This window comes from Rhea pennata, chromosome 5 (assembly GCF_028389875.1).
Source record: "Rhea pennata isolate bPtePen1 chromosome 5, bPtePen1.pri, whole genome shotgun sequence".
Lineage (NCBI taxonomy): Eukaryota > Metazoa > Chordata > Aves > Rheiformes > Rheidae > Rhea > Rhea pennata.
Window position 1 is genome coordinate 9,936,263 of NC_084667.1, and position 23,574 is coordinate 9,959,836.

General features: G+C 35.0%; 1 protein-coding gene across 1 annotated transcript in view; it reads right to left on the minus strand.

Annotated features, from left to right (window-relative positions):
* Positions 1 to 23,574, minus strand: part of FMN1 (formin 1) — a 141,663-nt gene that overhangs the window by 108,093 nt on the left and 9,996 nt on the right. The window contains exon 3 of the mRNA XM_062577077.1: positions 9,636 to 9,697. Within this exon, the coding sequence (XP_062433061.1) occupies positions 9,636 to 9,697 (62 nt within the window). The remainder of the gene's footprint in view (positions 1 to 9,635; positions 9,698 to 23,574) is intronic.

Consider the following 23,574-nt stretch of genomic DNA (forward strand, 5'->3'; position numbering starts at 1 on the left):
TTCTGAAAATGCAATATATAAAAATATAGACCAATACTTTAAACTTCACTTTAGCTAATCATTTAGGTGCTGTTTTGATGACAATTTACTTTCCAGAAGTCATATTACTTATCATTCTTCAGGGAAAGAATATGAATTGTTACTCTTACTGATAAGCCTAATGTTCTGGTGTTCAAAATTTGAAAATTATGCAAAAATGGCTGAAAAGAAGTTGAAGATGAAGCTTCAGGGACACAAACTGCAGAGGCAGTATGGATCCAATAAGTCCAATAAGAAAATGGACTGTAGTTGAGAGCAAGTTGTCTCTGATCTTGGAGAATGTTTTTGGACACCTAACAGCTTTTTTATTACTGAGGCTGATTAAAATGAAAAGCCTTACTACTAAAATGTTCTTTTTGATGAGTTTTTCTGCCATGAACTATAGACCTTGCAGTCCAGTGGGACACAAATCCTTTGATCCTGTGCAGTCACATAAATTCAAAGTCGTAAAACAACATTGAATTTGATTTTATTAGTGTGGCTGATGTTGCCAAAATTGTAATGCAACCTTGTTTTTCCCTCTTTTCTTCCTTTTCTTTTGGGGAGAGGGTAGAGAGGGAAAGAGTTTATTGTCAACATTGCTTCACAGTATAAAGAACTAATTTTTTTGGCAACAGACTCCAAGATTAAGTCATTATAACAAAGCCTTGTAACTACATGGGAAACTAATGGTATGTATCACATTCTGCTAAATTACAACAAATGGTTTAGTTGAAGCAAAAGTCAGTTGAAGCAAAAAGCAGAGGAAGTACACAACATGGCCAACAGTGATCAAAGACAGTTATATATCCATCAAAGGATTACATGTAACAATGAATACTATTTTGTGATAGGAGAAATACAGCCAAATACTGCCATGACTTTATGAGAATATTATGAGTTTTAAAATGAAATCTATCTACACTTTCAGAAATTGAAGCCTTTCATTCTTAAAGAGCATAACTTTGTTACAATACCCTACACTGAGAAGACCATCTTCTCCATCAATATACAGAGTTCAAATGTGCAATGAAAACAGCTAAAACATTTGCTGTTTTGAGGATTAGTAAGCCACTCACTTCTTTGCTATGTGATAAAAATGAAGTAAACAGACAATATAGATTTTTCAAAATAGCCAAAACACAGTAATTCAGTAACTGACCTAAAGTTACAAAAACGCATTGAAAAAAACATTTACGAATACCCATCACATTTCATAATTTATCTTCCCCAGTCATTTACTTGATTTTCCATAAAAATGGTTTCATCTTCAATTCTTCACATTCTTTTATTTTCAGGGTCTGCCAACCATCAACATAACAGTGCAGTTTCAGTTTTACTTCATGGAACATAGCAGCCTATAGCATTAATTCTCTGATGCTTGCAATTACAGAGAGGGACCTCAACATGTCAAAACAAACAGACTGCTTTGGTGGAACACTCCTTCCTTGAACATAAAATCTATTATATAACAAAATATATATAATCTCATTTCTCTATAGTAAAGGAAAGGAAGGCAAAGCTTAACTTCACATTCAGCTTGGCATACTAAGGCACGGTAACAAAATACAGCAGTATTCATCACACTACCTACAGAATGATAAAAAAACCCTCTTATTTTCTTCACAGCTCCATTACAGTAAAGATTTTCTACAGTAACAATATAATACTCTGCCCCAATTATTAAGGAAAAATACAAACTGCAGGTATCTTTCACAAGGCATATATGAGGAGATCCTACAAACACAACATAACTTATCTTTCAGGATTCCTATCTTGGTTCAACATTGGAAGCTTCCAATTCTGCAGTTACTAGCATAAACTTTAGTGGTAAAAACAGATCAGTCTTCAAAGATTCACTAGTCATGTAACATTCAGGAGAAAACCCAGTGCTATGTTTATAATAGCTCTGCTCTTTGACAGTATTAAGATATTTATGCTAGAGTTTCATAGCAGAGGTGAGAACACTCACCTCTGAGACAGTTTATAAACTCTGCAGATATATATTCTTATATATATAACTTCAATTATGGAAATTACTTTAAACAAAAGTTTACTATGTGATAATTATGCACCATGGAACTTGAAAAAAAATACTACACACAAAAAAGAAAAGACTACAAATGTGATTGTCAGAGCAACCTTAATTTTCTTCCTCTCCATCACTGCTTTTATGTAGACAGCTACCCGGAAACACTTTTGCTTCCACAGAACCAGTGTCTCATTTAGTAAACATGATAGGAGTTATTCTAGAAAATGATATAAATTGTATCATAAAAAAAGAAGTACATTTTTAAGACTTTTGCTTCATATGTGCTGATGTTGAAAGGTATATAACGAACTAAGCATGGAACCTCAGGAAGAGACAGGCTAATATTATAGTTAAAGCAGTACAACGCTGATCTGGAAAAGTTGCAGAGCCTTGAGCCTTGCCCCAGTTGCAAAGCTCCTGCACGACATAACACAAGTCTTTTTAGTCAAAGTGTTTCTCATACTGTAACCAATTATGGTTATTTTCTAAGTGCCTATTTTGAGATTCTGGGATCCAATTTATAATTGAGCATAAGTTAAAATGAGCTGTGATATGAACATACGAGATGCTACACAAAGCTAAGCATCCTGATAATGTCCAAGTATCTTGGATATCTCAATTAAGTGGATGCTTTTACTTTGTTATACCTTAGGTCCCTATGCATAAAACTGGAATAATAATAATATATGCCCATCTGAATGCATAGTATATATCCAATTCATACATATGAAATACCCTGACAAATAAAAGAAGAATACTAAATATTGAATAGACCGTATTTATTCCAGGCACTGGGATACATGAGCCGAGGAAAATTACTCACTTATAAGTAAAGCCTGTATCATGATGTCCCAATCCTAGTCTCTTCAGCCTACCTCCTACTCACAGTTTTCTGCCTTAACTTCCAGACTACCTCTTTCCCCTTCCAGCTTGCCAGTCTCTACTCCCAGTATCCCTATTCACCAGTTTCTGCCTGATTTTCCACCCCTCACATCTCAATCCATCATTCCAGCCTTCATTTGCTCTGCTTAAAATTGCAGTAGCTTGTTCTTTCACAGTGCCTCATCATCTAAAAAGGCATCAACTTCAATTGCTTTCAATTTCAAAGTATTCTTGACAGGGTGAACCTACTTTAACCAAGAGTAACCTGTGGCAGCCATTAATCAGGGGAACTTGGTTTTGCCCAGTATTATTTTATAGCGTTTGGTGGCTTTGTGGGAATGGCATAAGAAAAATCTGATCACCACCAGGAGATGCAATATGTGCAAACAAGCACAACGAGCACCAGATTTGCAAAGACAGAAGCTGCTAAAATCTAAGTCTTTACTGAATATGAGAAAAAATTAGTTCTGTTTCAAAAGCTTTTAACTGCGGACTTCAGAGAAATTTTCACTCTAGCAGCAAAATGTACATCCCTGCAAAAGTTAAGACCCTGTTCTAAGAAACAGGAATATTAGAGCTTCTCAAAGGAAGGTTTGCCAGAATTTTTGGACTTAAAAAATTATATATTTTCCCTGATTTCATGCAGAGAAATAGCTTACAACTATTAGAGTCAAACAAATATCTGATAGAGTAAATTTCAAAAAGCAGCTAAGATTGGCAAGGAGGTAATGGAGTATGTGTTTTTAAAATCTAAACAGTAAGATAATGCTACCAGGAACATCGATATACTTAACTTTTAGCAGTTTATATAATCATACGATCACATTTCATTTCACTTCTCTTCTAAATAATATAGTTTCCTGTTACAGAGATCTTGCAAATCCATCAAAATAAAGTGTCAGCATGTTCACAATATCTGCTCTGCTTTATTCTCCTTACTGCATAATGTATTTACTCAAGGCAATTAACTTTCACAAATTACAATGAATGCAAAATTTTTAACAAAATTGTTTTTCTTAGAAGAGTTTCATTTTAGCACTGATTAAGCAAATTTTTAAGCATAATTGGACTAAATTTGATCATTTGAGCAGTCTTAAGGCTATAAACTACCTTGCTGGTCTCTAGGCATATTTTAACTACACCGTACCACATCCACTTTCACGCGTTGAAATGGAGTTAAGAGGTTATGACTGCATTCCGTATACAGAAAATGTCCTGTGGTAATTTGTTTAGTAAACAGGATAATCCTAAAACTAACATATAGAATCAACAGCATCCTACACTTGACATGGTATCTACACAGTTCAGGTTCTTACAGTAAAATTGTATAGGTGAGAACAACAGGGCATCGATCTAAGAGATAGTAAATAGCAGTGAAAAAATGCAACAAAACAAAGAAAGAAAAAGGTTTTGGATATTCAAATTATCTGACATGAATACAATCACAATGTAGACATACTAACAGGAAACGTAAGGATGAAAAGCAGCCATTACATCAAGTATATGAAAAACACGGAGTCTACGACCATGGAGGAAAAGAGGCAGAAGAATTTTGCTGAATCTAAGTATCAAAGCACAGAACCTCATAAAGAATCTGATTATAGATTATGACATGAATTTGGGCCATATAATCTGCATGTTTTAAAAATGTAAATAGGTGTTGATTGGAGAATATCTTTATTTTTATTTAAGTACTTTCTCACGTTAAGTGTCTTCTCATGTTGCTCCCACTGCCTTGGAGCCTTACAAATACTGAAACTGATGTCTTCAAAGCATTTTGTTCAGTCAGCTTTTCAGTCTCCTCTTTTTCATGATTTTTTATGCTTTTCATGACCTTTATATTTTCACTGTCATGTACCGCAGACGTTCCACACTAAACACGGAATTCCTCTGTGAGGACAGTGCAGCCCATGAGAATAGTACCCCTGAAGACACTCAACGCATGCACAGTGGTGAAACCACACACTCAGCAGCTAAGCACAAAAGATTGAAACATTTCAAGCTAGGCAAGTGCCGTATCAATAATTAACCACAAGCTGTGAGACCTTCATCAGTAACAACACATGGCAATGCTGAAAAGCCTGAAGAGCTCATTAAGAGAGACTGACTAATAAACCCTTGCTGACCTTGTCTGCTCCTTTGAGCTGCAACTCTGCTTCAGCAGACAGATGCATACATGATACAGGTTTTCTTCTACTCACACAAAGCAGCTAGACACACTCTGTGTGTGTGTGTGTTTAATCTTGGAAAGATTAAAAACAGTAGTCTCAAAATTGTAAAGCAATGTAAAAATTAAGATAGCCCTTCTGCGACAAGGAAACCACTTTTTCTCAGTTCTGTATTTCTGCTCTTGAATCTTTTATGCATAGATTACCAAGGAGACTAGAAAGGTCTCCATGAAAACCACAGTATGTTCTCCTCTAAATAAGGCCAGTCTGTTCTTTCACAATGGCATGGGTAGTTACACCCCAACCCCATTATTATACTTTATTTCTCAGGTTTCAGTAATACGCTTGTAACTGCTCTAGGTGCAAGTAAAGGTATTTCCTTCTGAAATTTGTTGTATTAGAGAGAAAGATTCATGAGTTATAAAAGAGCTTAAGACCTTCATCCCATCTTCCCAAAGCAGTATTAAGCTTCTCAGTTACAGAGAAGAGGGAAGTTTTGGCACCTTTGAGCTACAGGGGGGTAGAATAAATTAGAGACAAAACTTTAAAAACCCCAAATTTCACTCATTTTGTCAATAAACTCATAGAAAAAAAAGTTAGAAATGCTACTGTGTCATTGTGCATTAATGTTTTGAAATAACTATTACATGCTGCAATTAGAATATTACCTTTACATGATTTCCTTCCTTTCAGAATTTACCAGTCCACTATTTTGATTTAATGTTAAATTGCTATCATTTACTTAGTTTATTATTAAATATTGCAGGCTTGCTTATGTAGAGGAAAAAGTACTATTAAATGATGACCTCTACTATTTATTTATTGAGGAACTTAGATTTTACTTCCATAATGTGCAGTGTAACTTCTGACTTAAAAGCAAGAATGTGTCAGCTCCACAAATAGTCATGCAGAGTGTTACCACCACATATATTCTCAGAGTTCAGAAGGTTTGGGAAAGAATACTTAGCTGACATCTAGCGGAACAAGCAGGAAATACATTTCAATAGTAGAGAATATAAATGGTTTATTAGTGTCTTTAAAAATATCATTAAAATTACTTAAATAATAGGTAAAGCATTCAGGAAATGCTTTGAACAGTTCAACTGAGCTTAATTTAAATGTAAATCCATAAAAGCTAAATATTTCCATATGTTTCTCCTGGTTATTCTCTGTGTTATTCCTTGCCACGTGAAGTTTATAGGTAACGAACCCAGCAGCAAAAAATCTTAAAAGTACGAAAGTCCACTAGGATTTTCCTTCACATAGTCAAGGAAAAATATAACTTCCAAAGGAAGCTGGAATAGAAACTGGAAAATAAGATTAAGTTACATATACTTCAGGACAGGAGGGTTTCATCTTTTCCTCCCTCCTTAAGAATTCATTTTCTATCGCTAGAGTAGAGAGACCTCTTTTTTATAAGCTACCACATCATGGGATAGAGTCCGCACAACTTGTTCTTCTGACACAGTCCAGGAATAACCGTTCTAGATGTGCTGCAACGCTCTGTTGCATGCCTACAGCCTTTCTTGCTCTTTGCAGTTCCCTCCCAGTATGGCCAGGGTTTTGCTGTTGTTGTCAATCTTCAGAGCGCACTTGCATAACTTTTAAATAACCTTTCCCCAACTCTACGCATACCTTACTGGGCTCGTTAAGGTTTCTCTAGACTTTTTAGGAATAGAAAAGAATAAGGATAAGGGTTGCAGCCCTAATGGTTTCTATAGTATAAGCAACTCTCCTCATAAATACAAGATATGAGATTTGGATCAGTTTGCTACTTCAGATAAACTTCTGTCTATAGGTTCCTTCAGTTTTTAGTGCAAAATCATATCTAACTCATACATTTCCAACAGTTATCTATCAGCATATTTTTTCTTTTATACCTTTAAAGAATAAAATGCAACAATTTATTACATTAAACCATGACACAAGTTTTCTTCTCCATATATTCCAATATAAAGTTTTATAATGGTATAGTAGTAATATGTAGTAATTCATGCTTTTTATCTTAGAGAAGATAAAAATACGTATTTTTCCATTCATTCAAATAAAGAAAAGCCACAAGAAAAAGAGTATACACACAACTTCTAGTCTTATTTAATGCGTTTTACTTTTACCAGTGCAAAGGCTGGTCACATAAAGAATGAACAAAAGCTGTGTGTCCTTTGCTGTTATATTTGACTCTGAAAGGCTCAGCGGAAGGCAAAGGCTATGAAACGGAACACAAAAACCAGGAAAAAATCTTTTGAAATTAAAGACAAAATAATGAAAACTAGTAAGATAAAGGTAAAAAATTGTTCCTTAAAATGTTTGAGCATAAGGGAAAGAGGAGAAAGACCCTCTAGTAGGGGACATATTAAAATAAAGAGGAATTGAAAGAAAAGATGAATGCCACACTGTCAACTAGAAAATTACTAAAACTTAGAAGCAGAACTAACAACCTGAGATTTATCCTCTCTGGAGATACTCAAAACCTGCCTAGACATGATCCTGTCTACATGCTCTAGGTGGCTCTGCTTGAGCAGGTGGGTCGGATTAAATGATCTCCAGAGGTCCCTTCCAACCTCAGTCATGCTGTGACTCTATGATGTGATTTATTTGATTTTTATGTGATTTACTTGACATTTTTGTGATTTACCAGGTAGCAGCATCTGACTAATTCAGATTTCACCCCACCATAAAAAATAACATGCTACAATAAGATCTGACAGTCTCTTCACAGAATGAATAACTTAGTATTGACCTTCCTTAGCATGACGCAGGACTTATTTACCTGAGTATGACACAGGACATATTAAGAAGACAGAAAGTCAGTATTTTCAACAGAAATGTTTTTAGTGTAATAGTCTGAAGCTATTTAGAAAATGTCATATGGCATTCTAGAGGTTCCAGAGAAGTAAACAGGTCTAAAAAAATGTATACACAACAAGGATGTATCTAAAAAGGCTCCCATCTTAGTACAAAGAATTCACTGTCAAGGACATAAAGAAAAAGAACTAGAACACTATTCAGAAGGCAGAGCATTCAGATAGTTCAATGACTCAGAGAAGCATGTGATATGATTTATTCATTTATATATCATAACCTGGAAGGAAATGCTGTTTAAGGAAGCCCTTAAAATACTAATTGTTGGGAAGTAAAATGTGTGAGACTAACATTCTTTTAATGAAAGACAGAATTGGGAATATCACATTATGAAAAACACAAAAGTATCTCAATTATTGGAAAGCTGAAAGAAGTTGAACAAATAATCTAGGGATTAAATCATGGCAGTTCATGTTTTCCTGAAGTACCTGGTTGCTCTGCCTCTACTGTTTCCAGGGTGGCTGCAGATGTGCATTCAATGACTATCATCGCTCTCCCAGAACGTTTGAAATTAAAAAATGCAGCTTACTTAAGAAAAACAGTTAGGGGAAAACAAAATCTGACATCAGAAGCTGATTAGCAACATTGAATACAAGATTTTAATTAGGATCATAGAATCGGTAAATATAAAGGAAGAATCATGCAATGTGAAGAGTTTTAAAAGCACAGACAATTACTATTAGAAAATGTGTGAGTAGAAATTACACCCAACACCTACAACACAGAAAAAGCATTAAACAAGCAATATGTACTCGAAAAGCTTCTGAAAATTTGTTATTTTTCATGTTCTTGGATGCAGATTCTTTCTGTAGGCCTTTTTCTATTCTATTTTCCTTAATGTTGTTTATAAAGAAAATACAGAATGACCTTGTACCTCATGACTCACATGCTAAGGATTTAGCATATGGACTTTTACTGGAACTGACAGACAGTGCTGTGACACACAGGTATATATCACAATTGTAAAGAAAATAAAGATGTTGCTATTTTTTCATTAAACTAGCATAACCTTCCTGTTCAACAGATTAACTTTCTGTTATGCTGGCATTTAAATTCCCGTTCTTATGACCGGAACACTTAATTGTAACATTTCACTTTGCTTAGCAGGATTAACTATGTCAGGGGAAAGTGAGTTCTGATATTACACTTTTATTTTTTCTGATTTTGACAATTAGACAATTAGTCAAGTTTACATTCAACAAAAACAAGCACTAATAAAGAGTGTGTAACACAAAATTATAGAGTCTCACAAATGCATTTATAATATTTATTTTTCTAGGTAAAATTACTTTTAGTCTTAACTGTAGAAAACAGTGCTTCTATTGAAATATGTTTCTCTGAGAAAGAGTGATGAATTAAATGTCAATGCTTTAACAGCATAAACAAATGTAAATGGACTAAACTGCTGGGTTAGAGGGAAGAATTTGTCCTTTGTGCTGAGCAAATAAAATTGTTATCAAAACTACAACAAGGAAATACGAAAAATTTCCCATCATATTTAGATGCATATATGGATTTTAAATTAATTTTAACTAAGTTGGCAGTCAACTTTTTAGAATGAAACAATAATGTTCTTAACATTAGATAGAAAGCATATGTCACACTACTTAAACCTGAAGATTGCACGAAAGTCAGGGATAGAAAAGAAAATAAAAAACATTACAAAAGTATACCTTCAATGTTTCAATTTCTTCTTTGTGTTCCCTCTTTAAATGCAAAATGGCAGCTTGGTATTCTGTAAAAATAAAAAGAAGTACTTTCCATTAGGATCAGAAAACAATGTGATGATTTTCAGCATAATACATTTCATACTACGTTACCAAATCCAGAATACAGACATAAGGCTCCCAAATAAAAGACCTGTTACAATAGTGAAAGGGAAGGAAAAAGTAAACATAGTAATTAGCATTTATTTTCTCAGACCACATGACCAGACTTTCAATGGTTTCACTGACAGCAGAGGATAAAACAAAGAGGTCTTCCACGCTGAGAGGGAAAAATGCAGGGAGGTACCTCAGACTGAAATAACAGGAAGTTAAAGGTTTAGCTTTGCAGATAAAAGTAGAGCTGACAGCTTATTACGACATATGCATGCACATATATACATACACATTCAGAAGAAAAACATACAATAAATAAAATGGTTTAAACTGAACTTTAAATATACAATCACTATACATAGTCAAACCGGATAAAAGGGCAATCACAAATACGAATGAAGACCTGGAAAGTACCCAACAGCAAAAGATTTAAAGAACTCTTTCTCTTAATTTTATCAGATGAAGATCGATTAGGGGGGTTAACTACCTTCCAAGGGAAAATATACTAGGTACTAAATGGCTCTAAAATTTAATGAGGAAAGCTATAATAAGATTCAAAGGTTGTATCTTAAAGCCAGAGAAATTTAAATCAGCAATGAAGCAAAGAGGATGTTGAACACTGATTACACACGTTTAGTGACAGCTATAATGCTGAAGTGTAGATTGACCAAATGGACTTGTAGAAGCTGGGTCTCGTGCTATGATCTCCCTCAATCCATACTGTGGCTACATTTGACTAGGAAGAAAGAGAAGACTTTTCATCAAGGGTTTGTAACGGATTAAGGAAAGCCAGTCTCCTGTGAGACACTGGCCCAGAAGCTGTAGACCTCATAAACAAGCACCTAGAGTTTGCTCTTAGACTGTTAAAGCCCTACTTCTATCTGCTTCCAATTCAAAATTCATCCAATGGCATATTTCCAGTTTCCTGGCCTGACTTCTGCCTCCTCAGCTAAAAGAGAATCAGAGTAACAACTGTAAATAGTTCAAAGAGTTTAAATTTTACTGACAACATTCTGTAACACTAAGAGGTTTGTACAGTGCCTGAAAAAGTAGAATCAGTAAAAAAAAAATTTTTTTTTGAGCGCACGCATAAGAAAAACAAAGCAAAGACAGCCAGGTCATCACCGTGAAACGTGTATGACAATGACATTTTTAATGCAGAAGTATTTTTTTTTCTCTTCCTATATAATACAGTTCTATTTATAGCTTTCCACCAAGGGGAAACAACCAGACCACTCTGTCTGAATCACAACTGGTTATGTTTATACACTTTTCTTCCGTGAATTCCTGTGACTGGTTGATATTCCCTCTCGATATGGGCTCTGTTAATCCATTCACCTAAACAGGACTTGGCAAAACAGCTGCCTCAGGTCCCCAGAACGTGTTGTGGCCCTTCCTGCACGCCAACCTCTAAAGCATTCACTCAGTCTGCAGGGCACGAACCTTACCAACGTTCTGACTTAGAAGTTCAGCGTCTTAGGTCCTGTGACAGACGACACAAACAACAGACTTAGAAACTAGCTTGGGTAACAGAAGCATACAGATCTACAGATCTGTCTTAACAAAAGATCTATTTTCTGTCTTGGGTTACGCAATGCTTAACATTCTTTGGGACTCTGGCCAGAGGGTCTTAGTTCACCTACTCTGACAGAAACCTGCACTGGTACCAACAGCAGCCTAATTCAACATGCCTACTCATCCCCAACCCTCTGCTGCCTCTTATGTTGGCATAAGTGTTCATGCAGCCACAAAATGATGGCAGAACCCCCAAGGACTAAAGTTAACCGAGCATAACAACAGCTTAAAAAGAATCTTGAAAGAACTAAGAATATTTTCATTATAAACATATTTTGTAAGATACCATCATTTTAAGTTATACTTTGTAGTATCAGGCTTTCCACAGGCATGTGTTTTTCTTCACTTCCCCTAGCTGGAAGCTCCAAAACAATTTCTAGATACTGTCCTATTGAAACTTTGTTATAAAGTTTCTCAGTACAAGTTCTTTTATGGTTTGCTTATTCCAAATAAAAATATGCTTAAAAAGTAGTAAGTAGTAAGAATTAATAAGCCCAATACATTACTTAAAATAACAACTACTGTATAGAAGTGAGCGTATCATACTCTCTATTCATACATATACTGCAGCACGTTTAATGCACTGTGTACTCTGCAACTGACATACTGCAGCCTAAGTTTCTTATGCTTCTTTCTACCATCACAGTTTCCTTCCATTAAACTAAAAGGAAATATCTAAAATATCCTTTTATGTAATGGACAGAAAAAGTAGTAAACTAGGTAGCTAGATTGTACAGTATGAAATTAATGCAATGAACATATTTCTCATCAGTTATTTTAAATAGCCTAAAAATAGTCCACTGGATAGGAGCTGACACCCAGTAGAGTGCCTTTTTCCTTCTCCTCAACTAAACACTCATCTTAGGGTGTAAGATAGTAAAATGAAAAAGAAATCACGATACAAGTGTAGTATTGTGTGATCCAGCATAGTGACTTGAGTCTAATTCTTGTGTACTTTTTCTGAAGTCACCTTAATTTGGTAGAGTTGTGGCTGGATAGTTAATGTCTGAAGAAAATATCCTGCACACAGAGACCTGAATTGTTGAAACACTGAAGATTAGAAGTAGAAAGAACAGTTGCACCCATACTGTTTCAAAAATCAATTTCTGATCATACTGGCAACAGAATAATAAAGTGCAGTTATGCAATGCTGTTGGGATGCTGCTTAGAATGGTAAAATGACAAGAGCCGAGTAAACAGTAAGGACGTATCTTAATGGAAGCAGCTGTGCAAGATGTCTTGTGTTGCACCATGCATAAAATACATGCCAAGGTTTATCACTACCGGGTCCCTACGTTCCATTTAAATCAGAAAACAGATTAATCTAGACAACAGAGACAACTCAGAAATACAATAAGCTCTAAATTACCCACAAGTGATTTGTCTAGGTTATAGATTAACTGTGCCATAGATCTGGAAACATAATCTGCCTCTGCATGTAGTCAGCATGATTCTAGCATAATCAGTGTAACTCAGTCCAGCCTTATTAACTAAGGCATGTGAACACAGCTACGCTGTTGCTGTGGCCACCTGAGATAAGATGCTGCAGCTGAACTATAAGACCTCTCACCAGACAGTGCTGCAATACCTTAAGGACCTTCAAGACTGACACGGAAATAAAGCAATAAAACAGAATCAAGCTGATTTCATGTCACCAGATGACTTTTCCATCCCAGGTTTGTGTACCAGCAGGATTTTTACACTTGCCTGTTGTTTTAAAGTCTTTCATTATGCTGGATAGCAAAGGGCTGATTGTATAAACATTCTGTTGTACTTGCCTGGTCTCCAAACAGCCTGCCAGGAAGAAAGTGGCTGTAGGGTATAAGTAAGTTAGCTATCTCTAGTGCAGATATTACACTGAAGGGCTTATTAAACAACCAAATCAGATGGCACGCGCCATCTCTGACAAGGGACCACAAGCAAACCAAGATATCATTACCGAGAGAACACTGAAAAGTAAGTTAGGCCTTTACATGAGACAAACAAAAAATAAACAATCTCACTTGATTGATAGATTCAGCTTCAACAACTTCTGAATACTCTTATTTTTCATTTGCTACTTCTAGTAAACTTTTCTCTCTATTTTGAGAGGACACCATTCATGGAAAAATACAATAAATGATGGAATCTTTTTCCCATTTGGACATACTCTTTACTAATGCAACTTGATACTTCCCTCAATTCATAATTATAAAGCACTGTTGCTGAAGAAAACTGTCATAAAACTAGGTGCTTCTTCTAAGATACTGTGATAAAGATCTTCTAAGATAAAGATAAGTATCTTCTAAGATACTGTGACAAAGACATCTGCCTTAAATATAGTACATCTGCCTTAAATAAATACAAATATTTGTTACATCTGCTGGTAGTTAGCAATATATTTTAAAAACTGAGGTCTGAGGAAAAAACACTCATTTTAAAACAACATGAAAGGATATGGGAAGCTAGATACAAGTTTCAGTGAAAACTGAAGTTATACAATAATTTTAACTTAGTTACAAGAGTGTGACATTTAGTGTCAGGTTTTACATGCTGCTACTGAAAAAATAAATGAATTAGTAACTGTAAAAACAGAAATCTCCTTACTGTGAAACCTGAATTTCCATTAACTCCCATATTTTGCAATAGCCAGTAGCTAAAGACAGATATCTGAAGCTAAAGCAGACATGCCAATCATACAGATTAACCATATAGACCAAAGCTCTATTTTGAGCTCATTATCATGAGAATGACCATGATGAGATTGATCCCTCCCACCCCACTGCTGCTTCTCTGTATATTCATCCTTTGCATTCATATTTCTTGCATCTAGGACTTGCCATACATATTTTGCATCCAATGCACAGAACAAAATTGCATGGTGAAGATCCTCTCCCTATGTAGACGCAGGACAAAGAGATGCCTGTAGCCTAGATAAAATCAGTTTCCTAAAGTCCAAATTCTATCCAGGTCACTTTCAGGGGAATAGCGATTAGCCAGTGAAGCTGACTGAGCTTCCCTTTCAGCCCATTGCCTCTTCTCCCTTCACAGGGCACTGCAGAGAAGACTCTGGGTCCACCTTCTTTACACCTTTCCATCAGCTATTTATAAACACTGGTAAGAGCCTCCTCACTAAGCTTTCTCTTTTCCAGGCTAAACAGTCCCAGCTCTCTCAGCCTTTCCTCATATGAGAGATGTTCCAGACTCTTTAGCATCTTGTCACCTTTCACTGGACTTTCTCCAGCAGGTCGCTGCCTTTCTTGTACTGGGGAGCCCAGAACCGGACACAGCACTCTAGATGAGGCCTCACGAGGGCTGAGTAGAGATGGAGGATCACCTCCCTTGACCTGCTGGAAATGCTCTTCCTAATGCAGCCCAGGATACCACTGGCCACCTTTGCCACAACAGTGTTTTCTTGGCCCTTGTACAACTCGTCCAATGTAACACTTAAAACAAAGACTGGGAAAAAATATTCTAGGCTAATAATCACTAACTTTTATAGAATGATATTTTATAATTTTATATCGAGATTTAAGTTAACAGATGCATAGGTATCCAAATATATTAATAACTCTTTAACAGTTGTAATGTCCGAACTTACTAATGAACTCTGCCTGTTAACAAAGCTCCAAAGCAGAAAACATTTGTACAAGAGAAAGTAGAACAGCCATGTAATGTGTTAACTCTAGATGTGACCTTCCCTGCCATGCCATAGATATAGAGACAATTACTAGTCCATGAGAATACGAGGAAAAAAAAAAGAAAAGTACTAAAATATAGGACTGTGGTGTGTTTCAATCTATATCTTTTTTTAAATCTAGCTCCATACAAATATTTCAATATTCGTTGTACAATAAATGGTAAAAGCACTTGTATTGTCAAAGCACTGAAACTAAATCAGTTTTCTTTTCTTTGGATTATATTTCTATTTTGTTTGGTTGGACTATTGTTCTCTAAAACACATAAATACAATTATGATTAAAATGAGAAAATAGGGAAACATTTGTATCATGAGTAAATAATATCATAAAACCTTGTGACAAGAAAATAGGCCTCTGATTTCACGAAAATCTGCACGATGAGATCAGTGAAATGTAAAACTAGCCATTTCCATGGGGTGGCAGTTTTGCTCTCAATTAAGTTTTTGTCTTCCCCTTGGCTGAAAACAAATATAATTCACTGATTCCCAGATCCTGGATGTATTATTATTGTGTTCTGGATGTGAGCTTGGTATCTCATTAATTTTTCATTTAGTCTTTCATTTTAGTATGGTTTTTGTGATTTTTTTATTTTAAAATAAAATATAACCAGCTAATCATTTAGAAAACATATACATTTGAAATTTCCCTGTTTGCTTGCTTTCTTTCAAGCTGTTTTGAAAAATCCTCTAGAATTTCTGGAGTGAACAACAAGGCTAACCTCATGACAGGAAATCCTATTTTGCCATGCACAGACAAAATCTACATTAGAATGTATCATGTTTTTATTCCCGGCTACAGTGTACTTGGTTCTGTCTACACACAGCTGCAGGAAAATTCCAGTGTAGTTAGTATTTTATCTGTTTTTAAAGAACCGTTTTAGCTTTGAACATTACAAAGACAGAAGCAATACAAACCTGATAGTGTTTTTCTTTAGCCAACTTACAAATTTTGTGTCAGTCTGCTTTGTGATTTTCAAATAGGTTGGCAATACAGATCATACAAAGATAATGGTGACTAAATGGTAACTGATATGTTTATCAGCATACAGGGAAATAAATCTGGATGAAAAAGCAATTTTTTAATAATATTTTGTTTATAATAAGGTATTGTAACATTTGAAATGCTCCAGTCAAAACATGGAATTAACATCTGAAAGAAAATAGTAGGCTGCAAAAACAAAATGTGATTATGTTTTAACTGTATTTTCACTACAAGGAGGAAGCAACTTCGCATCCTGTAATTCCATCAAACATAACACATAAACAAACAAGAATTATTGTGGAAGTGTAATTGAAAAGCCAAAGAAACAAAAACAGGCAATCTAAATGGGTGGATAATTAAGATAGACATAGGTAACTGAAGGGTTTAAAATGCTCTAAAAAGGTAAAAACCTTTAGTTACAGAATCACAGACATCAAGCATGTGTAAACAACAGAGTCATGTGTTGTGAAACACGGGACAAATGCTCAAAACTGTTTATACATCACATCTGCTAGAGCAAACAAAGTACAAGTACCCTAAAGAACATTAGCGGTATACAGGTGCGACGGCAGAAGGTTTTATACATGTTCTCTTGAATAGCAAAACCAAAAGTACCTGTAACCCCAAATGTTGACAAATAACAAAACTTACGTATAGAGAAAAGTATAAAGCAATTGAGAAAGCTTGCTTACTCTGATGCAAGTTATACAAAAAGCATGTAAATTTTAATAATGTAACCATAGGTTTTAAACTTTAACACAGAATGTCCTGAAACAAATGAAGATATAATCTTACATACTTATATATCAGGCTAATTTTTTACAGCGCTGTGATTTCTAAAATGTTGGCCCGTAATGCTAATCTTGCAAGAAGACAGTATAACACTGGACTGCTCCAAATTTCTTCGATCTTAAATAATCATAAAACATAAACACCTACAATAGCAACATCTTTTAGGACCACTAGGCCCTTGGTATCTGAATACAAATGAGTCCCTCAGCATTTACAGCCCCAACTGTTCAGCTTTAGCACTTTCCTGACCTTTCAGGATAATCTTGGTCTCCTGGCCGCCTCAAAACTCTTGTAGGGCATATATGGGTCTTTGGTTTCTCCAGGGAAAGTTAAGCAAGCATATTGAGATGATAAGGGTATTGACCTGGGGGGTTTTGTTTGAGGTGGCTCCTTTAACAGATACAGTATCCCCAAATGATACAATCTCTAATTGTTTTAGTTATAAATATGAAAACCTCAAAATCTGAACTAGTTATGTATATAATCAGTAAATAATGTTTTCTGTATTCAAGAAGCGGCAGAGACCAGAATTCCTGTACCTCAGAACACCAACTACGAAAAATTTTATTGTCAGTAATCTCAACTTCTGTTTGATCAAAAGGAAACAGAAAGGTGATATAGGAAACATGACCATATGAAGATTTGCTCAAAAATACCGTAATAGTCTATTCTACAATAGGAATCAGTGTATGTTGGTTTATATGTGAAATTTACCACAGAGGAAGTTACACAGCTTAGTTCATTGATAAGACGTGCAGGGAAATTATAACAATTTGTACAAGTTCCAATGTAAGTTGCTTTTGTTAATGCAAAACTGTCTGAATACTTTTCTATTTCCAAAGTACTACCAATACATCTGTAACGAACACGAGTAGATCTCGTGAAATTTCACGGGGACAGGGCTTCTAAGGCCTTTGAATTTTATTTCTTCAAAAATGATGTTCACTTGCATCATGATGCACATGGAGTTGCATGGTAGAACTTGTTCTTCGGTGATATAATGCTTCAAAAGGTTATGCTGGTTATGAGATTTCTTTATCTTCTTTGTCTTCTAAAATAAACACACTGAAAATCCACCAACAACATCTATTATTCCTAACTCAACCAAGATCAAAACTAGGATCAAAAAAAGAAAACTAATCCTGATTCTCAGAAAGTTTGTACTCAACAGATTGCTATCCTGTAATTGTTTGAAAAATGTGAGAGCAGGAAACTGCTTAATGAAAAAACAAGGTAATAATGACCATCAACACACAATATAATGAGCTAGAGATATTGAGACAATATGTTATATTAAAAGGAGGACTCAGGAAGAACTCCTTGTTCCTCAGAAAAAGTCTTATAACCACTAGGAAGCTGGAATTCCATCATTTGAGGAGGAGACTACTTGCCTCCTGTATTGTCTTTAAGAAATTTTTGTTCAAATGTTTATTTTTGTACAAAAGGCAAACAAATTTCAGAGTACTTTATGTACCATATAGATTATACAAACTCAAAGTACGCAGGGTAATCTCCTTCATGACACAAGAAGGAAACTAGTTAATCTTCACTTAAAATAGGACAAAATACCCTGTTATCTCAGCTATCACAGAAGGACTCTCCAGAAAATATCTCCTTCCCTCATTTCCACATATGTGTTTTCACTCACACTGAAGCATGCCGTATTCAGTTATTTCAGTTACTACTGCAGACAATTGCAAAAGTGATGCAGAAAAAGAGGAAGTTAACAGAAAACCATCTTTTACAATAAAATGAGTTCCAACTCAGTTTTCATTACTTAGCATACATTCAGTAATACTGTCCAAGGGTGTAAGAGTTTCTTAAAATGAGTTTTCAAGTCATAAGAGTTTGTACAAAATAAATTCCTGAAGCTTCATTTCAAATCCAAGAGAAGCCTGGGCTCTGTGTGTCCTGTCGTCAGGGGGATACATAAGCAAGCAAGAAAACACAGGAGGATGTTAGATGTAGCAGGGGCTGCATCTGAAATAAACTTCCATAAATCAGGTTAATATTGTTCTTTCTCTTCTTGTATCACAATTAAATCTCTTTTCTTTCAAAAGGCTTCCCTTCCCTAAATATGTACTGTTTATTCAAATCAGTAAAAGTCCTTTGCTATAATATTTCTCAGCGCTCCTTGAGTCATCTCACCTTGTCTTTTGGCTAAAATTTAGCTATTACCTCAGTTTGATATCAGACATGTCTCAAAATGGAAGGCTATAGTCCCTGACCTCAGAAAGAACTTTTCCAGCCCAACTTATGGTCTTTGTTTCAGAAAGTTTTAGAATGAGCACTGCCAGGCTATTATAATTTCATTTATTAGGCAGATTCATTTATCTCAAAAGGGGCTATATTTACCTGAATTTTGCTCAAAGACAAAAGAAATGAAAAACAAAAATAATAGAAAAAGAAATTCCCTATTGCGAAGCTCTTCCAATCATTCTTCAAATTTTAACTTTGCAAAATTTGCCACTCAGCATTGTGGAGTGGATCTGAAAGTCCAAGAAATCTAAGTTCTGCTTTATTTTAGCTGCAACTGAGATTGAAGTCATTTCAGGCAGAATCCTGAAAACAGGGCTTCATCTATTTTGCAGATGCAATAGTCTCTACTAAATTTTTAGTTCTGAACGCTGACAGTTACTGTATACTTGACCCTTATCAGCTTTATTCTTTCAAGGAAAGATTCAGACTGCCTTTACAATAACAGAAGAGACCAAAGACTAGACACAGACGGAAAACATTACACTTTTCCACCCACCTGGTGGTCTCTCCTTGCAAAGTTTTAGGTGAGCTAGAAACAAAAGCATAAGTATGATCGCATTTAAGTTTCACACAGGGTATTTATATTTTTGTACTCATTAATTTTATTAGATCAAGTTCTTTAATGAATTTTTATATAAAATAGATATAATCCTAGCAGACTCAATGCTTTATATTCATTTCTACAAACATGTATGTCAGTCAGTACTTTAAACACAAATTTATCTTGCAAAAAATTATCAACTGATTGTGAACAGCTTTATTTCTTAAGTGGTATTAGATATTAGCATTGCCACTAAAATCAAATAGCAAGTATTAAAAAAGGAATTGGTATCACACAAAAAAATATGCCATGGACATAAGTCAGTTGACTACAAGCCACATGTAGTAACACCTACTGTGAAAACAAACATGCAAACATCTCTATAAAACTCTCATCCCAAGACACTTTATTTACTTTATTCAGAATTGCATATTGCACTCTGTAGAATGACTCAATCACCTATTTTATTGATTTCTCAAGATTTTCAACTGGAAATGACAAACACCACATTCATGGTGCTCGTGCATTATTGCCTGTTCAAGTTGCTTAGTAAGACAAAGAGAGTAGCTCATACCAGAAAGTTCATAGCATTTTCTCAAGATTTATCCTAAACAACCTGATTAGAGGGTAGGTGGGGTGGGGATGTTTGAGGTGGGGTTGTTTTCAGGAATTTTTCATTTTGCCTTTTAACTTGTTTCTAAAACACTGTTCTCTTGAACTTTTTCCAAAGATCCTAATGGGCATATAACAAGCAACTCTGAAAGAAAATATGTCCTTAGTCAATGTATGGCATATGCCACCGGATGGCAGAAATAAAGCATACATGATATTATTAATGATAACTAAAGCATAAGGCACACTCCACTGCTTCTCAAATAAAATACACTAACATGCATGTTTTTCCCTAATGTCCACAAAACCAAATATGAAATAAAGACTAGCTGTTTTGGACAACCTATGTAATTCATGCAAACACCAAACACATGCTCAGATGTGTAATCGCAAAGAACTGAATACAGAGCAACAACTATTACAAACATACACAATACATGCTCATTTAAAGCTTTGTCATGATGCAGAACAAGCTCATCATGTGTTAACATTCCTACAAGAAACACTGCAAGCATTCACTGGTAAAGCTGGTGACCTCAAAATTTAACCCACAGCTTCAGTAATTTTCTGATATGGTGCCTTCAAAGGAAGGGTACTGGATTTAGTAGATCACAGTGGTCTTAGCCACTACAGCTAATTTAAATAGAAATACCTCATTCTCCAGAACTGTTGCAAAAAGTAAATATACACACCAAAATAAATGGTATTATTTTAGTCATGTTCACAGCTGTGCTGATTACGTGTTTTTCAGAAGACCCTCTAGGCCACAAGGAGAGCTTTAGCTCCTGCTTGAGGGAAAACACAATAGCCTAAATTCCTGGTAAAATAATTCTATCTGCAAGTCCTCAAAAACCCTGAAAAGTTGCAAACAAACCTAGTTGAAGAATATTACAAAATTACCTTTTCATTTTTTTTATAATAAAACAACTTATCTACTTCCTCTGAGCAAAACAATCTTACACGAAACCTTACATGAAAACCTCTCCCCCCAAAATCTCTAATTCATCTTTCAAATACATTATCTTATTCCTCAAAACTTTACATAGCAATTAGAATCTTCTCTGCCCCAATGTGAAAACATGAAGTGGAAAGTAGAAGTCTTGAAAATATATTTTATATATATATTATATAACACATATAAAAATATAACATATTATATATAATGATCTATATAGCTGCTTCTTGGTCAAATCCTTCCTTTTTGTCAAAACTCTTACTTATTAAAACTCAGTAAATGGAAATACACAAAATAATGTTGATATAAACAATTTAAAATTGATTAGAGAACAAATGGTTGCACTAATAAAAGAAAACTAGACTGCAGTTTACCTCTCTTGAAATGTAGCACACTCTGTAGCATAAAGTATCCATTAAATTTTAATTGAGCTAATTCATGAAGTTTTCAAATAGTTAGGATTTCTTATCTTTTCTCCCCCCTTCATAAATCTTGGTCCCAGCATTGTCAATATCCTCTTTTACTAAAGTCATTTTTTCCTCCATTATTTTCTCAAGCTACTTTCTCCTTCAACCACGAGGTGACAGCAGTGCATCCACTTACCACAGCACCAATTTTTGTTGCTGTTTTTTTTTTTTGTTTGTTTGGTTTTTTGTTTTTACAGGTGCATCGATATCCTGTTGCAGCTTCACTCAGGCTACCACCCTAAAGATCAGGAAATGTTCAGGCTTTTGTTTCTTTCATTCTGTCTTGAACTGGTGTTTAAAACAATAATTTTCAGACAAAAGGAGTATCATTGGGACAACTATGAAAACCTGCTTGAAATGTTTAAAAGAATGCAACATTTTAAACCAAAAAATTGTGACTTACACATTTTTAAAAGATTATTGGCCATTGGAAGCCCAAAGCTTAGATATACTAGAAATTGACAGAAAGATTTCCTTAAACTTTCTTAAAATCAATTTGAACATTTGCATTTAAGCACCCTACTAGAATTAGCAAACTAAAATTGATTTGAGCTTAAAGAAATCCTTAGAACTACATACTTTTAGGGGTTATGGATTGGCTAATGGTCATTTACTGAATATAGACTAGGTGTATTATTGTATAATGCTTCTTCCTTCACCCCATTCCATCTACTCCAATCTGTCTTCCTTTCCTTACTTCCGATTTAATTTTGACTCTTTTAAAGCTCTATAATTCAATTTGCAGACTAGGAAATGAGCAGATATCTTTCACCTCCACTAATTGTTTTTTTAGACTATTCAGGGAAAGGAAAAACCCTCCAAGCTTAAAATTTCCAGCAGAATGGTTGTCAACACATCAAAGATTCTGGTAGAATGAAAATACGGAAGATGTGGAGAAAGAAGACATATGGAGGGGAAGAACCAAAGGATAAACAGTCCTAAAGAAGCAAACATTCATGTATCTAAATATTGCCTGAGTATCATGATAATCTCTATACTATTATAGAAGAAAAGTAACTGATAAGTTGCTACAGAAAACTAAGCAAGCTCACAAAAGGTACTGAATTCCCTGCAAATAAGAGAACAAAGCGCTATTCAGAAGTAGTCACCTGAGTAACTATCTGCTTGATCATTCCTCTCCTGTGACTTATAGCTACAGTTCATTTACTGTAGAAAGAAAAAAGATACATTACCACTAATGATGCCATATGGAAACAAATTACACCCAACTAGCAAACTGTAGGGGCAAATTTATCAAAGAATTTCTCTGATGGGTTACAAATTCTCTTTATCCACCTCATCCAGTGCAAGATTAAACTTACAAAGCATTTAGTCTAAATTCTAGATATATAACACTTTCCAAATCACTATATAGGGTACAGTGAGTATAGACTGAGAATGTGTGTATGCCATTTGTGCAGTATGTGTGTATATCTATACACATGTGGGTGGACAGAACTAGGCACACTATACACCTACATACATATGTGCAACCGCATCCCCCGATACATCCTCAGCTGCCTAAAAGTTTAGAATTATTGCCAGACTTTAAAATACTGATATATACAAAATGATGAAATGTACAATAAATAAGGGATCTGGAGTTTTTTTGGGGGGTTGGTAGTTTTTTTTAATTATTTACAAATGTGCCTGTGCCATAGTAGAGGGGACTATCTTGGCAAGTATATCAGATTTGACCAAATTCTGGTTCAAAGTTTTACAAAGCTTGAGGGTATTTAGATTCAGGGTTTCATTTAGACTCATATTTAAACTACTCATGTTCAAATGCTGCGTTAAACATAACTTGTTAACAGATAATGTGAACAGTGAGACTGCAGAATGCGATCTGATACAGGAAAGTGAATGCAGTTTAACTCAGAGGCATTTCTTCAATACAAAGAGCCTCATGTATTTTGAACTAGAAGCATGG